This window comes from Gymnoscopelus microlampas (assembly GCF_963454915.1).
Source record: "Gymnoscopelus microlampas genome assembly, chromosome: 18".
Taxonomy (NCBI): Eukaryota; Metazoa; Chordata; class Actinopteri; order Myctophiformes; family Myctophidae; genus Gymnoscopelus; species Gymnoscopelus microlampas.
In genome coordinates this window covers 21,753,741-21,770,155 of record NC_139955.1, presented here as the reverse complement: position 1 = coordinate 21,770,155, position 16,415 = coordinate 21,753,741, and the positions used below count along the sequence as shown (strand labels likewise).

The 16,415-nt window shown below is 44.6% G+C and overlaps 1 protein-coding gene across 4 annotated transcripts in view; it reads right to left on the bottom strand.

The window, feature by feature from the left end:
* Positions 1-16,415, bottom strand: part of atp8a1 (ATPase phospholipid transporting 8A1) — a 153,645-nt gene that overhangs the window by 22,097 nt on the left and 115,133 nt on the right. For all 4 annotated transcript variants that reach the window (XM_084042015.1, XM_084042014.1, XM_084042016.1 and 1 more), the window contains 2 exons: positions 9,762-9,836; positions 2,926-3,048 (listed from right to left, as the gene is read on the bottom strand). In XM_084042015.1, the coding sequence (XP_083898141.1) occupies positions 2,926-3,048; positions 9,762-9,836 (198 nt within the window). The remainder of the gene's footprint in view (positions 1-2,925; positions 3,049-9,761; positions 9,837-16,415) is intronic.

The following is a 16,415-nucleotide window of genomic DNA, read 5'->3' as shown; positions in this document are numbered from 1 at the left end:
CGACTTCAGTGTTAGGAATATTATGTGATTAAAAGTTAAGGGGGGAGGGGGTCACAATGTTGAGGCCGCGCCTTAAATATTTAACACCCTTTGCCCCTCCCTTCTCTCACCTCAACCCAAACAGCCTTAATTCACAAAGACAGTATCTGTTGTCTACAAAAGAGCCAGGCGTGCAGAAAGACAGGCTTCGAGGGGCCAAATTCCTGCTGGATTTTCTCGCCTCGGGCCAGCTGCAAGGAAAATATCACGGAAAAAGGGCGGACGAGCCAGCAAAAACAACCTGGCGACCTGGCTGAGTCATCATTTATGGGTCTTGGAAAATGAGGAGCAAACAAAAAAAAAGTTCATTGCTCGTAACCATCAAACACATACATTTGTGACCCTTCCTTGACATGTTCAACTTAATAAAGTCTCTTAACAGGGAAATCCACCCCAAAACAAGATCCCTACAGTATGCATTTCCTACAACGTTGGATTACTCTGTCGGTGTTTGTGAACACAAATATTTCACTTCCTGTGCTTGGACTTAGCCAACAAAAGAAGAAGATGAGATATGTGATGCTGTCAACACTTAGTTTGAACTGCTGCTCCAGTGACAGGATGAGGGACTACATTTCTGGAAACATAGGCATGTTTTCTTTTGCCTACCCACAAGTACAGCATGATGCGGTTGGAATTAAATAATTAATAATGATTTCATTCAGCTTTATTTTTTATTTTTCGTTTTGTTTCAAATATTAAAAATATACCTCAACATCACCAAAGCTGACCCCGGGTGCAGACTGATTTAGACTGAATTGACAATGTGAAAAGAATAAGGGCCCTATTTTGAGGACGCAACTAATTAAGGATCTTAACTTGCGCTGAGGGGGTGTGTCCCAGCGCTGTTTTGCTATTTTGAGAATACTAAAGTGCCCGTTGTGCCAAGTGCAATGCGCTAAACGGCCCTGAATTAGTCCTGGGTGTGTCTAGGGCATTACATTAATCAATCCAATCAGAGTGCTATTACCTTTAAGAACAAGTTTGCGCCCTGCACGATGCGCAGTGCTATCTTTCGTGCGTTATCAAGTGCTATCTTTCGTGCGTTACCCTTCCTAGCGACAAAACCAATGTCCTGCATGGACATTGGTTTTGCACGCAAGTTTAAAATCTACCAATAATGTGAAATAATGATGTCAGGAGACACGGGTGAAACAAAAGCTCTCTGCTCACCGAAAAAAACATCAACATTGAAATGAGGGAAATCCAAACGCAAGTGCATGGCTGTTACTGCAATCACTGTAGTCTAATTTTCTCATGTCCAACAGACATCTGTGATATCTATACACAAATAGATATCACAGACAACAAAAAGCGCAGTGCGCACGGATCCTTCATTTCCTACTTGTTTGAGCACCTGATGGAGTTGTCCCGAAAATATATGATCTCCAAGCTAGAAAAAAAACAAGCAAAAAACAAAAACAAACAGCCTATAATACAAATATTGACAACTGAAATAAATCATTATATAAATCCGTCAGAAATGAATACATGCAATATAATATATTTCTAATGTGCCCTCCAAGCCATATTTGGACCCCCAGCTCTGAGTTCCTGATTTGGAGGACCTTAATAATCCAAGTCCATAGGAATACCTGAACTTAATGAATTGAATACCCAGGACCACAATGGAAACAAGCCCCTAGGGCTTTTTGTGTAATCCTTTTAACATTGTAAATTGTACCTCTGTACTAATTGCAAACAGCATTCAATCAATCAATCAATCAATTTAAAAAAAACTTATATTTTACAGTGTGCTTAGTTTTTCTCGACCAACGCCTGACTTGAACAAAGCCGTTCCCACAATCACTGGCGAGTTTATACAAGCCCTTTCTCAGCCAAATCAAAGTAACAACCGGTAAAGTGGACACGGCATGGCCTAAGTGTCACTTTGACAGGAGTTGATTTACCAGGCCTTGGCTCCATAAAGCTCTCTGGAGATACACTACAGTTATACTGTCATATTTACTGCTTTCGGAGGCCAGGCCCAGCCAGGCTAAACTAGACACGACAGCCTTGCTTCCAGAACAAACAAGCACTCGCTTTAACAAATTGCTTGATTTTCCGCAACGAATGCCGTCACACCATGACAGCACACTCCCCCCCTCTCTTTGCTCCCTGCCCCAACACTTTTACCCCTGACTCCCCACACTATCCTCGCTGGACCCCACCACCACTGCCCCAGTTGCCCCTGACCTCCACGGTCATTCCGTCTTTAATCCTGTGTCTGTGTGGGGCTAACCAGGTCACCACGCCTGTGAGGAGGGTCCAGCAGTCTGTTGCTCGGCATGGATAAAGGGGGAGACATCTTTATTAGCAGCAGGGGAAAGCGCGCGCGCGCACACACACACACACACACACACGCACGCACACGCAATAGCTGTAGAAGGCCTGACTGCAGCTGGCAGATTATAATGACGGATATGTCTGGGTTAGCGACTGACGACAGATGTATGTCATGTCCAAGAGTTGGTGCAAGTCAACTTCAAGCATCTTCAACTTCAAGGAATATAGTTAAATCTTCAGCCCCTTTCAGTTTCAGTAAAGCTCCAATTTCATTAAAAAAAAGTTCACCTCACTTTAGGGACAAATCCTACATGCAATATGTTACTATGCAGTGTATTTGATATACAAGCTAGAAATGTGAGCAAGACACTGATCCACTAACTGCTCCCAACAGGCTGGTTGACACTTTGCATGACTGCCGCTGTTGTCGCTGTGTGAATGTGTGTGATTGATGAATGTGAGGCAAATATTATTATATATATATATATGTGTGTGTGTGTGTGTGTGTGTGTGAGTGTGAGTGTGAGTGTGTGTGTGTGTGTGTGTGTGTGTGTGTGTGTGTGTGTGTAGAGTAATGACATATCACAAGTCTGACGTTACCTTTGTATTGAAACCCATTGCATTCTGGGACGTTTTGTAGAGTTCTGGGTATTTCAGCATGTTCTCTTTCCTGCAGGAGCGCTCAAATATGCCCAGAGTAAGAGGAGGCAGAGCTGTGAAGATCTGGTAAACACAAACACATGCAGAAATGTGTCAGTGCTATATGAAACATGCAAAGTTCAGATCTAAATTTTCCTGCAAATACCACATGTATTCCAACACAACTAACCAGCAAAGATTTAGGTCGTACAGTATTGATTTGCATTTTTGTTTGTTGTTTCTCCAACTGTTATCATGTAGATTCTGTCATGCAATTAATGAGCAAGACACTGAACCCTTAACTGTGAGGTACGTTTGGTGCCTTGCATTGTTTCCTCCGGTGTCAGTGTGTGTGAATGTGTGTGAATATATTGTGAATGTGAATATAATGCACATTGTAAAGAATTCGGAGAAAGGCGCTAAAAGCACAATTTACCTATTAGTAGACTACAAAAATAGAGCAAAGACAATTACAGAAAGAACTTGAAAGTTCATTGCTATGGTGATCAGGAGTTGCTCATCAAAAAGTGAAAAACTTACCCTCCTTCAAAACCACCATAAAAGAGCACCTGTTTGCATTTTGCAACTGGTCCTAGACTAGTCTTCGAAGTTTGACTCCAGAAATGACCCTCCCCCAATGTTTTCTGTACATATACTTTGCTTCTAGTCTTGATGATGTGTTGTATGTTATTATTGTATGTCTTTAAATGGCTTGATGAATTGAATACACTAGAAGCTCGCCCCCGCTACGCGGGGGCTCGCGTCTAGCCCGCGGCCACGCCCACGTAGCGCCCGCGGCCACTTGGCAACTCATATAAGTGGCGTAGCGTCATGAGGGCCAGTGGGGCCGTGGCTCGGTCAGTGAAGACCCTGTAGTGCGGATGATATGTGGCATAGAGGGGCAGATTGTAAATCCCCAGAGGAAACATCCGTGGGCTACCATTGGTTCAGCGATGTGTGCGGTCGCCCTGCGGCCCCTCCTCCTCCACCAATGTGCAGTATTGAGAGCCCTGACGTCACAACAATTGGAGCGATGGGCACTGCACTCTGGTTGGTTAGGGTACACCTAGGGCCCAGGTAGAACCCAGTTAAAGCCTGCATGGGCAAACCCAGTTAGGACCCGCCTTGGTCCCACATAAACATGGCTAGTTGGGGCCCACCTAAGGGCCAGGTAGAAGCTACTTATAGCCTGCATGGGCATCGCAGTTGGGACTGAAGTGGATGCCGCTGACATTGCTGACATGGGGTCCATATGGTTTAGCCCACCTTGAAACCATATGGGAACTACGCTGGCATGCTGGCTGGAATGCAAACGCTGCATCATACCTGTAGTGTTTAGTTTGATGTTGTGTGTGTAGCAGATATACCTGCAGTGTGTAGATCAATGTCCATATGAAAGTCAATGCCCAGCAGTGTTTTTTTTTCTCCAGCAGAGTTTCTAGTGTCTCTGTCTCTCTCTGGAAGAGGTTGCACATGAACTCTGCAGCCGCACTGAGGCGCTCCAACACAAACACTCTGACATTAAGCTGCTTCACACAACAAACATCAGCACCACGCTGCTGTTTGTCCAAAAGACACAATATCTCCTCTCCGACCGACGTCATGTGTTCATGTATCGACAGCCGTACAGACTCCTTTTGACACATTTTACCTCGTTTATCCAGCTCTCACTGACTCTCCACATCGGGCTGTTATAGCGCCACCATGAGGCTGATTAGAGAAATCTCAAGTGGAATTTCTTCCTCGGCATAGTGGGAATGTGGGTGCAAAGTTGCACGGAAAGTGCATGCTGTGTTCATAATGTGAGGCATTTTGGTCCAAACGGAGCAGTCCTGCAGACTTTGGAAGCCATTTTAGCCAATCAGGATGGAATATGAAAAATCTGAAAGAGCCTTTTTTTTTAATGACTGTGGAGATACTGTGTACCGATTTGCGTGATGTTTGGGCAAAATATGTAGGAGTACTGTGAGAAAATGTGTTTAGCAAAAAGCGGCCTCCTGGTGGCACTGTAACAGGGCCATGTGAAAGAAATAGGGCAGAGGTTCTGAATTGGCATCCAGGGAGTGTGTGTGCACAGTTTCGCTGCGATCAAGTCAACGATGTGAGAGATTAGCTATCACAGACGGACGGACAGGGGGTGAAACATAGTCTTGCGCCATGCCTTTCGGCCTGGCGGAGACAATAAAAAAACGAAAGTAAAGGAAATGACCATTTCTGCAACAAAAGTAGTCAACAAACTATACTATGAAAACATGGGCCACATTGTCAAATAATCTAAGAAAGAGGCAATCATGTAGAAAATAGCCGATCTACAAGCTTACAAAGCCTCTCAACGTGAGGCGTTTCGAACTTGTAGATCGGCTATTTTCACAATATTTACTTGTGGAACGGAGTCAAACAGAATGGGGGGGTCCCCAGATCAAGTACGTTTATTTGGGGGGGGGGGGGGGGGGGGGCGGCCTGAAAGGGTTGATAAGCACTGCTCTAATCTGAGCGAAATTATCTGAATTTACTACATGACCATAATGCAGCCTAACATGCGTAGCACGGGGCGGTCCTGCCATTACGTTAGTTACTGTAGTTGCTGTGGAGCTACATAGTTGTCCAGAAGACACACACAAACATACACTATCTACAATGGACTAACTGAGCAGCAATATTGACATTCACCACACGAACGTGCATTGTTGACAAAGTGATTGCACAGCCGCTGCAGGCATGACAACCACGTTAGCGTTAGCGACATGGCAGCTATCACAGCGCCCTGTCCGTCGTCGCTGCGACTGACTGTGATTAGCCTGGGTGCCAGCCTGCTTCGCTACGTTCGGCGGATTTTTTTTTCTCTCTGGAGAGAGAAAAAAAGTCCGCCGAACGCAGCGAAGCAGGCTGGCACCCAGGCTAGACTGTGATGGCTACAGCCATAGATATATAAACACTACAGCAAGCTCTCTGAGATGCCATTGTCTGGAGACTGCTCTTAGCGTGACACGACCAATGAGAGTGAGCGCTGTAGTTGTTGCTAAGATACGGTGGCGTCTCTGCCCCATAGCTTGTAGATCTCTCACGCATGATTGGCGTAGGCTGCGTTGCCAGGTCTGACTGTTTGTATAAGCGATTGTGGGCTTATTTGGGTGCACTTTTCGGCTCGTCGTTTCCATAGACCACGGCAGTGCTTATTTCTTTCCCGTGACCGATGTGGCAAGAGAAGGTGCAAAACGAACCATCCGGAAGTAGATTGCGAGATGAAATATATAGCACTTTTTGATTATTAGAGAAGGAGACACATGTGAAGGTGGAAAATGAAATGTAGGAGATTATATAGTTTTTCATGAGGGATTTTTGTAGCAAGTTGTGAGAGAATTGGGCCACTCCTGTGGGCGGGGGGCTGATTAGAACCATTGGGGTTTGAAAGGAGACGCTCTCTGTTTGAGTGGAAAGATAGGACCACAATGGAAACAAGCCTTCATGGATTTTTTAGTTATCCTTTTAGCATCATTGTATAATTGCACTACTCTGCTCTTTGCAAACTGTTAATAAAGTATTCAATCAATCTGAGCACTCCGACTTCAATTACTATGAAACAGCATGACATTCGCATGAGTGCCGTTTGCACCATCAAGACTGCACAGAACGCAAGAAGCATGAACGAGGCTTACATCCACATGGGCATATCCGCATAAAGCTCAACTGTTGTTCATGTACGGCAAGGCTCGGGGATGAAACTGTTTCACATTGCCATGCCCGTGTGAACAGTGCATGTGCCCTGTACTTATGGACTGTCAGTAACTAAATACTTTGTCAATGTACGGCAGTGGGCAGTGTAAAGTAGGCTTTCTGTGATTGACCAGTACCAGCCCATCCCATGAGCGAGGGAAAGGACTGTTGTAATTGGCTAGTAGTGTAGATCCCATAAGTCGGATGGACAGATTGCGCCCAATTGGCTAGTTCTGGTTGATAGTAGTGGTGGGAATTTATTGTTCTTTTCAAAGTGCTGAATCATTCAGTACAGTACAAATGTTTCGTCCAAATGATTCGTTCAGTGCTTTTCTGGATTTGCGCCAGTGTTGGAAACAACATAGGCAGTTAGTTCCCTGACTGGATCAGTCAGGGCAACACGTTCACCCAAACGTCCACTCAGGGTATGGGATCTAAACTCCTGCAGGCACTCGCGTTGCATATAGAGGGAATATGCCTTGTAGTTCAATAATGTAAACATATTTAATTGATTGATGAATGGCCCAAACTACACAGAGAGGAACCCCCATTGATCTGACAACGGGGTCAGCATTCTGATACAATAGTTAAATTATTAGACTATAAAAGTGTGCTCCTCGAAGCACAGGTCTCCACCAGTCCGGGTTGCCTACCCAGGGCCCACAAACTTTGGTCATACCCAAATGGAATGGGATCTGAAAAATCTGACTAATACATCTGGATCCCAGCCCAGAGATAATGTGTACCGATTTGTGTGAGGTTAGGACAAAATCTGTAGGAGTAGTAGCGAAAGTGTGTTTTGAAGAAAACGCGCTATGGCAGAAAATATAAGTTGCGTCATGATCCAAGGAATCCAGGAATAAAAGATGATGATTGCACAACCTACAGTTCAAGAGTTATAGGCTACCATGAGGACATTAGAAGAATTTGGGATGGAGGTTCTTCTTGGCTTAGTGGGAATGTGCATGGAATGTTTCCCAGCAATCGGCGATGCATTCATGATGTGTGGCATTTTGTGCAAAACGTGCAACTCCCACAAACTTTGGAAGCCAATCATAGTCAATCGGATTGGAATATGAAAAATGTGACTGATATGGCCACGCCGTCGGCCTGGTGGAGACAATTAGATTGTTCAATTATTATCTTGCAATAAATGCACAGAATCTCTGTCTGTACATCTGTTATTCAAGTATCTCGAGAACAGTTCGACCGACAGACTTCAACTATGCGTGCTTGTCGCCACCGACCCGAGGGAGTTGAGTGCACCGCGAGTCCCACAAGGAAAGCTGCCTGTCAGTCTGATGGGGAAGAGCCCGCCCTTCTCATAGTGTTTAGTCCAAGGAGGAAAGAGGAATGGTGGAACTGTCTCTCTTCCACCAATTAACATTTAAAGCATTTTCAACTGAACTGACTGAACAAATCTATTGAGTTAATTTTGTTCACCCAAAAAAAGACTAGTATGTGCAAAACAAAAAAGGTTGGCGACCGACACAACACTAGTCCATAGCCTTGTGGGATGCATATCCCATAGCCTGAAGTGATGACTGCTCTGCAACTTTTAATTTGCAAAATTACATGGTTGTCATTGACGGTTTTGAAAAATATATTTGCTGGCAGCATGCACAAGAAATATGACGCTGATCCGCCAAGTAGTTTGCGATATTAGCTGTGGACAGACAGATGGACTGACAGACAGGCGAACGCGATATCTCCAGCTGCCTGTCAAAGATAATACAAATAATCAATACTAAGATAATGGCATGCTTATTTGTCCAAAATATGTGAATAATATAATAATACATACACTGTAATATGTTTTGTCCAACAGTAGAAGAATGTCTTCACTGCCATCTCCATATGTTGCTGTTATAGTTGAATTTACTGCACGCTGTGTTACACTTAGCTTTGCTTTTATTGTGGACCTTTGACCTTATAACACTTCAGGGTTTCTTATTTTGATTTGACATGCTCAAGAGTCTGTTCCGTTCATATGCAAAAGCCATCTCTGATGAACATCTGTGCCATTCTTGACTGGGAGGCAGGTATTTAGGCACGACTAGAGTGTCATTTCTGAGCGGTGTGGTAATGTTGTTCTGCATAGCAGCTGCCGAGAGAGCAGCGACAGTATTGTATGGCCGCAAGGGAGGGGGTGGCGGCTAAATTGGCGGGTCAGTTAGTGTGAGCTCCCTGCAGACCCATCTGGAGTGGGAGTATGCAGGCCTCAGTGTGCAGACTGGCAGGGCCACTGGACACGCTCCAATGGACTCCTTTCTCATTCAGAGCCAGAGCCAGGAAGATCTCTATTGAGGGGCGGATTCAGCCCACTGCCTCCCGACAAACTCCCACTGAACTGGAGGTATTTCTCCACTCTTCAGATAGTGAAAGAATGACTCCTGCTTCCCCTTAGACATTGTTAATATTGCATGCCAGTGCCATGAAAATGTTCTACTTTCTTGACAGTCGGCCCCTGCCATAAATCATTTCCATTTGTGGGCTATCAATGTTGTGTGGGCATGTCTCTCTTCACACTTCTCTCATTCATTTTTTGTTTATTGAATTGGGGAGATTTTTTAATAAACAGTTTAAAGTTACACGTCAACTCCTTGTGAGCTAAACGGTGCAGTATTAAAAAATTAGACAGTTGCAGATGTACACTTTTTTCCTCAGCTGAATTGATATGACAGACATGAAACATGAGTTCATTAAGAGCAGTCCCATTACAGAGCCCTGAGGGACTCCCTACACCAACAGCCGCCTCAGTTGCTGCTCCATTCAACCTGTTCGCTTTATCATTCACAAATGGCTGCCCGGGCCAACTGTACTCTTTGGGGCATACGTCTGTTGTTTTTTCACATTCAGTACATAGTTTAGGGCACAGAGGGAATATGGACTTGACAAGGGGTCATAAATAAATGAGAGATTTTTCAGGAGGTTGATGACATGGTCTTGCAATAAAGCGATCCTGTTAAGGGGTGCCACAGCATATGAATTCTGTGCCAGAGAGTGACACGGGGTGGGAGACGGAATGAAGCGGGCTCTTTCACTCTAATGGAGAGAGGAGAGTAAATCACATTAACACTCACCACATTGTACAGGCCGATGCACCAGCGCTCAAACAGGATCTGGCCAGAGAAACCATTGACAAACGCGAACCAGATCTGAAAGAGAAAGTTGCGCAGGAATGATGAGAACAGCAAAACAGTGAAGAGGTGATGTTTAATACATACATTAAACACTAAAATGCACTCAGCATAAAAACATTCACCAAATTCAATTTGAGATGTTCTTGTAATGTATGTGCACTTTCTATGAGACATTTTGAAGGCAGTATCATGTCCCAAAGTCTAACCTTTCTTCTTTCCGTTCAGGTCCCCTTCATTATTAAAACACTTTTTCATACACTTGATACTATACGTCTCCCTTCCCTTCCACATCAGTGGGTTGAAGAAAACACTGTTAAATCACTCAGGACTCTCTGCTTGACTTTTAAGTGCATGCTTTCCATCATGGATACTGATAGTGAGTAGCCACCCATTAAAACATTTAAATCAGAGACCAAGTCTGTGTCTACAGAGAAACTGCCTGGAGACATTTTATCAAGCCCCTCGTGTAGAATTCTTCACAGTCTCATAGAGAGGTTTTGTTTGCAGGGCACGGAAATTGCAATTGTCAACCTTAGCACACAACCAGGATTTTAGGCCAGCTCTAAAATACTTTGATCAGGAGAGTGTCTCAGACATCTTTCGTCTCATGTCTTATAGAAACACCACCAGACAGTGCAATAGATCGCTAAACAAAACAAAAGAAAGATCAAAGGGAGAACGGTTTTCTCGCAGAGAGAAAATCATTAGCAGGATGGTGCATCAAGCTGCAATGCATCTTTTCAGAGGTAAAAGGGAGGATGATAAATGTTTCCAGCCTATGTGGAAAAAAAATAGAAAATTAAACTAAATGATTAAGCTAAACTCGGTTTGTTTGAAGTTATGACCTGTGCTCAACACATCATTAGTCTCTTGGAGCTGAGAGCTCAATGGGTATCAAATTTGGGAAGGGTGGGGGCGGGGCGGAGGTGGTGGTGGGTTGGATGGACTGAATTAGCATGGGTGAGTAAGAGTGAGAAAGGCAAGACCTCCAAATACCATCACCACACTGTAAATCCTGCCCGTCTTCATTGAAGGATTACGTAGGAACATATATCAAACCCACCGTTTCCCAACCTGATCCACCTGACGACAAGGAGGTGACATGCCAGGTTAGTTATGGGGCCAAAGTCAAGAGCCTGGGGGCTGAGTGGATTAAAGCAGACATTGAAATATATTGCACCGCGAAAGAGAGCAAGCGATAATAGAAACCATATGCTGGGTGGAGATAAGGCTTATCACCTCATATCTTGATTAGCTGTACTTATCGGTGACAGCAACGTCTGTCAGAACGAAACCAAAACCAGGTACTCTGAATAAGCAAAAAGACACTACTTATTATTTTGACTACAGACTTTTCTGTCATTGGTTCGAATCACTATGGAACCTTAAAGTGCCCTTGAACAAGCCGTGGTTCCTTTTCCTGGAGCACTAAAACCATTTTCAACCTTATCTTCATATAATAAGTGCTCCTTTAATATATTGTGTTTGTGTCTGTGTATCAGGACAAGTAGATAAAGCATTTGACTTGATTTCACTTGACTCAGAGTACATGCATGAGCGATTATGAACCAGACGCTATCCTTCGTCGTGTTACAGCATGTCACAACAGACTCTCCCCCCGTCATGGCTGTGTAAGGGACATCAGGGGTGTGATGTTGTGGCCATGGTGCAGCTGAACATCTCCTCGCTTCATTTAACCTCATTATGAACGCATGAATTGCCACAGAGCCTATTGGAGGGCCCTGCCCGTCATTGCCACTCTTAACTGCACGACCAACACCCATCCACCGCTGCCTCGTCCATTCAATTGTGTGAAAACAAATGTCTCTCACCCAGCCCCTCCATGTCATTCCCCTGAGCGGGAAGGGAGAGAGGCAGGCTGCATATCCAGTAGATGAGGCATACAGTATGTATGTGCACCCCTAAGCCCTTCTAGTCGCCCCCGTCTAACCCGACCATCAGCCACACCCATCCTGCATCAGGTACATTTCTACCATACTACTGTTGCTAAGAGATGGCCAGCACTGATTTTAAACTCAAACTGAAAAAGTGCTCCTCGGAGCACAGGTCTCCGCCAGGTCAGGTGGGTTATTGTGGCCTACTGGTGGCGCAATAATAGGCCAATGTGAAAAGGGTGCGATTTGTGATTTTGGCTTTTCACTGCAATCGGACACTGCATTCATGATTTGAGGTATTTTGTTCCAAAAATGTGTTTTGCAAAATTAGACCTGCTGGTGGCGCTATAACAGGCCAATGGTAAAAGGGTGGCATTTCTTCCTCGGCCTAATAGAAATGTGCGTGTGAAATTTCACGGAAATCGCAAGCTGCGTTCATGATTTGAGGCATTTTGTTGAAAACGGACCAATCCTGCAAACTTTGGAAGCCAATCTTAGGCAATCAGGATGTAATATGGGAAATCGGATAGATCCGTGTTGATCACATGACTATAGAGATACTGTGTACCGATTTGTGTGATGTTTGGACAAAATCTGTAGGAGTAGTATCAATAAATGTGTTTTGCACAAATCGGCCTCCTGGTGGCACTATAACAGGCCAATCTGAAACATTTGGGCCAGAGGTTCTGACTTGGCATCCAGGGAGTGTGTGTGCACAGTTTCGCAGCGGCCGGGCCAACAGTGCCGGAGATTAGGTGGTAACGGACGGAAAGGACACACGGACGGACTGACAGGGGGTAAAATATACTCTCTCGCCATGCCTTTTGGCCTGGCGGAGACAATTAGACGTTTACCCCAATCTGGACAACAGTACTACTATATGAGAATAAAGGTTAAGAATGACACCACAACATTAGAAGAGTCATGACGAAGCGGCGGAAATGTGTTTTCTCAGGAGGGTGGCTGGCATCTCCCTTAGGGATAAGGTGAGAAGCTCATCCGTGAGGGCCACGGCAAAGAGCCACTGCTCCTTTGTGTGGAAAGGAGCCAGTTGAGGTGTTTCTGCATGGCATCTAGTGAGGATGCCTCCTGGTGGCCTACCAGGGAGGTTTTCCGGGCGTGCCAAGCTGGGTAGAAGCCGCGGGGGCAGACCAAGGAGCAGTCTCCCTGCTGGCCTGGGAACGCCTTGGGAAAGTTAGGTCTGCATTCTCTGCTGGAAGTGCTGCCTCTGCGACCCAACTCCCAATAAGCACAGGGAGGGAGGGATAGATGGATGTCTAATTGCTAAATAATCAATAAAATGATCTTCTTTCCCCAACTATAATCTTTTGAACGTCTTTCTAGCCACACAGCAAATAGACATTTCCTTTTCTCAGTGAGAGAGCAGCAAAGAATCTTTAAAGCTGCGTTGCATACAGTACCGTCGTCTCACTCTCCTGATAGATAGATATAGTTGCAATGATATCCAAAACTACAATGAAGATGGTGGCACATTCTAGTGCCCAATCTGTCTGCTTCATATAACTTTGACACTGTTCACCCTGTAGTCTGTGTCCTACAGAACACCAGGGTCAAAATGTCTCAATGGAAGAGTAGGGAGACCAACATCCAACCACTGTAGATGTGCAAGTAATGCTTTAAAATGTTATTCGTTAAAATAAGTTGCGAAAATTAAATTTCTCCAACATGGCACCTTACATGAGTGGTATGTTAAGGCCTACCTTAACTGAGTGTTACTCTCAGAGGCTGTTGCTAGGGGGTTGCTTATGAGCACAAGCCGCAGGGAGGGCAGGTTAACCCAGTGTTTCAAGCAATAGCAACAAGAGGCTAGTGGGCAGGTCAAATTGTTGAATTAATTACAGGCTCCCTCAATGAGGGGCTCTGGGCTGATATATTGTTGTGGTTAGTTTAAAAAAGGCTCCTATTCACAGCACGTAGTAACTGCTTCTGCATGAGTGTTTTGGCCCCGTCCTAAGGATCCTAACCAGCACCCCTCTCTTTCTGCCTCTCCCTCTCTTGAGGGACAGATGCATTGATTTGCTCATTAGGGGAAGGACCGGGCACAATTTTTTGTCCTCTTTTCTTCTCCCTCATAGTGAGCGCCACTCAGCAGAGGGGTGTAGCTGCCATCTCTCCCCCACTGCACATTCTGAAAAACAGAGGGGATGGATGGCGGGGGAGAGGGGTCTTAAAGAGGGACCTGGGTGAGAAGAGGGGGCGGGGGGGCAGCCGATAAGGAGGCTCCTTTGCATATTCATCTGCAAATCAAAAATCAATGATTCAGACAGAGGCGGTGGAGGAATGGGTGGGGTGATGGGGCGTGACATTTGTCCCCCGCAAAGTGAGCCCTGCCATTCTTAAGCCCTAGTATCTAAGAATTGCTGACGAGATTCATACTCAAAAGAAAGGCGAGGAATAAAGAGTAGCTTGAGGAAGAGGGAGTGAAGAAAGAGGCTGCTAAATATGCTGGAAATGTGTGCCGGTAAAGACGGGCAACCAGTGTTACAATATTGGCCGGGGCCCTGGTGGTTGTATTCACAGCATGGCACCAGTCGGCAGGCTTTGCTCTGCGGCCACCTTTAACTCCCCTGGGCCCTGCTGAATGAGTTTTCATGTAATTACCTCATAAATGCCACTTGTCCATCAACCGCTCCGTGGCAGCCAGGCGATGTGTCAATCAAATTCCTTTTCAGTTCAAGTAAGCGCAATTTGGAACAATCTACCCACTAACATAAGAGAGTGTCCATCCTTTATATCTTTTAAGGTCCAACTAAAAGGATGGATCATGGACAATCAATCATGTGAATTTTAAATAGGCTAAAATGTAGGGTTTTCTAGTTTTCTTGAGTGTCTTGTATTTTTAGTAATGTTTATATCTGCTCTTTTTGTGATGTTGCTTGCTTTCTGTATGGGGACTACAGATGGAAATGAGCATTCTTGCTATATCCGGTGTATTTGCATGGCATTTTAAGTGTGGCGTTCATTAATATGCACTGTCCCGTCCAAATAAACGTATAAATAAAAATGAATAAAATAAATCAAACATGAGAGTCGCCAGCTGGACCGGTCATTTGAATTAAGTTGCTATGGCAACCATCTTTAGAAAGCTCCCTCTTAATCTGAATGTTGAAAAATGTAATGTATTGAAAAATCAAACTGTTTTTCTTCTTGTTTTAAATCAAAACTCAATTAACACAGCTTTAACAAACGTATGTAGCTTTAAATCACTTTGTGTACCAAATTGTTGTGGAGCATTGTGATCATCTCTTGCGATCCATTGGGTAGTTAATGAAGTTTCAACAACTGTTCCAATTTGATGAGGCCAGGGCTCTAACTGAACAGCATGAGTTTAGTCTTAGAAAAACAACTAGCTGACAACATCAGGAAACGCACAAGAAAACCAGTATGAATAGTCATTCCACCTGTCAGTCAATCACACTGTCGAGTGACAGCCTTACTTCCTGATTCACAATTAACCCTCAACCCAGCAACGTCCCAGCAAAACACTAATTATAACGCAGCTGCTTGCTGACCCTCAGACAAGAGTAGCAGCACCTACATTCACATTCACCACAATGGCCACAGAACCCTTCACCCCTTCCCTCATAAAGGAGCCTCAAGAATGGCCGAAGACTCGCTAGGCTACGCTCCTCTAAAATAGGCTTAAGGATAGTCTCTGGATCATAGCATTCAGATTGTAATGCATACTGTAACAGACAATGTTACCGCAGACAAAAAAAAGTTAAAATTCCCCTCAACATCCTCAATTCTCTCCTTGAAACGTAGCCTGGGAGTCGACGAGAAAAAACATGCAAGCACAAAAGTAAACCTATTAGTGCAACAAATGTAGCTTTTAGCTCTACCCTGGGGTTGCTGGTGTGTTGGATGTCAGGGCCTTACAAAACAGGGACGTTTGATATATCGACACAGACAAACAGGGCAGAAATCCCCTATTATGTGCTTGAATCCCCTGAAGGAGTGCAGCAACGGGAGTGGGGGGTGGGGGGGGAGTTATGTTTTCAGAAAATAACAAAAGGTGAGGTGGGGAGGAGACTGGCCTCGCAGATAGACAGTATGCACAGACTGTAGGAAAGGAGCTCATTTGAAAAGGAGACCTGCTGTGTCTCAAAGAGAACTCCTAGTTGGTCACACAAAGAGAGGCTAAACGAAGTTCAGAAGGATTTTCACAAAGTTTTAATGAGCGTTTAGGCCCCAGCAGGGCCAGCAGCAGTCAGGTCTATTAAGAATTCACGCGAAGAGAGAATGTGAGAGAAAATGAGAGCAGGGGGAGAGAGGGGGGCACAAGAGCAACAGAGAGCAGCAGAGACAGGGAGACATAGGGGGAGTGGGGTAGAGAGAAAGAGAGAGAGAGAGAAAGAGCATAGAGTGATAGTTGTGAGTGAATTGTTAAGAGGAACTATAATTGCCAGGACTCATGAATGGGAAAGTCTCATTTCCCAGGACACTGTAAAATCTTGTTAATGCAACACAATTGAACTCAGAGTGGGTCGATATTTACACTCTCAAAGTTGAATTAACACTGTAGATTTTTAAGTGTACCGTTATGTGAAACAGTGACCAAATAACCTCTAGGAAAAAAAGATAGGGCAGCAATTAAAGGATTTCAGCGTTGAAATAAATGGACTTGTCTCATATCACCTCATGTTTGCCTCTAGAAGTAATGTCTATTGACAGTATG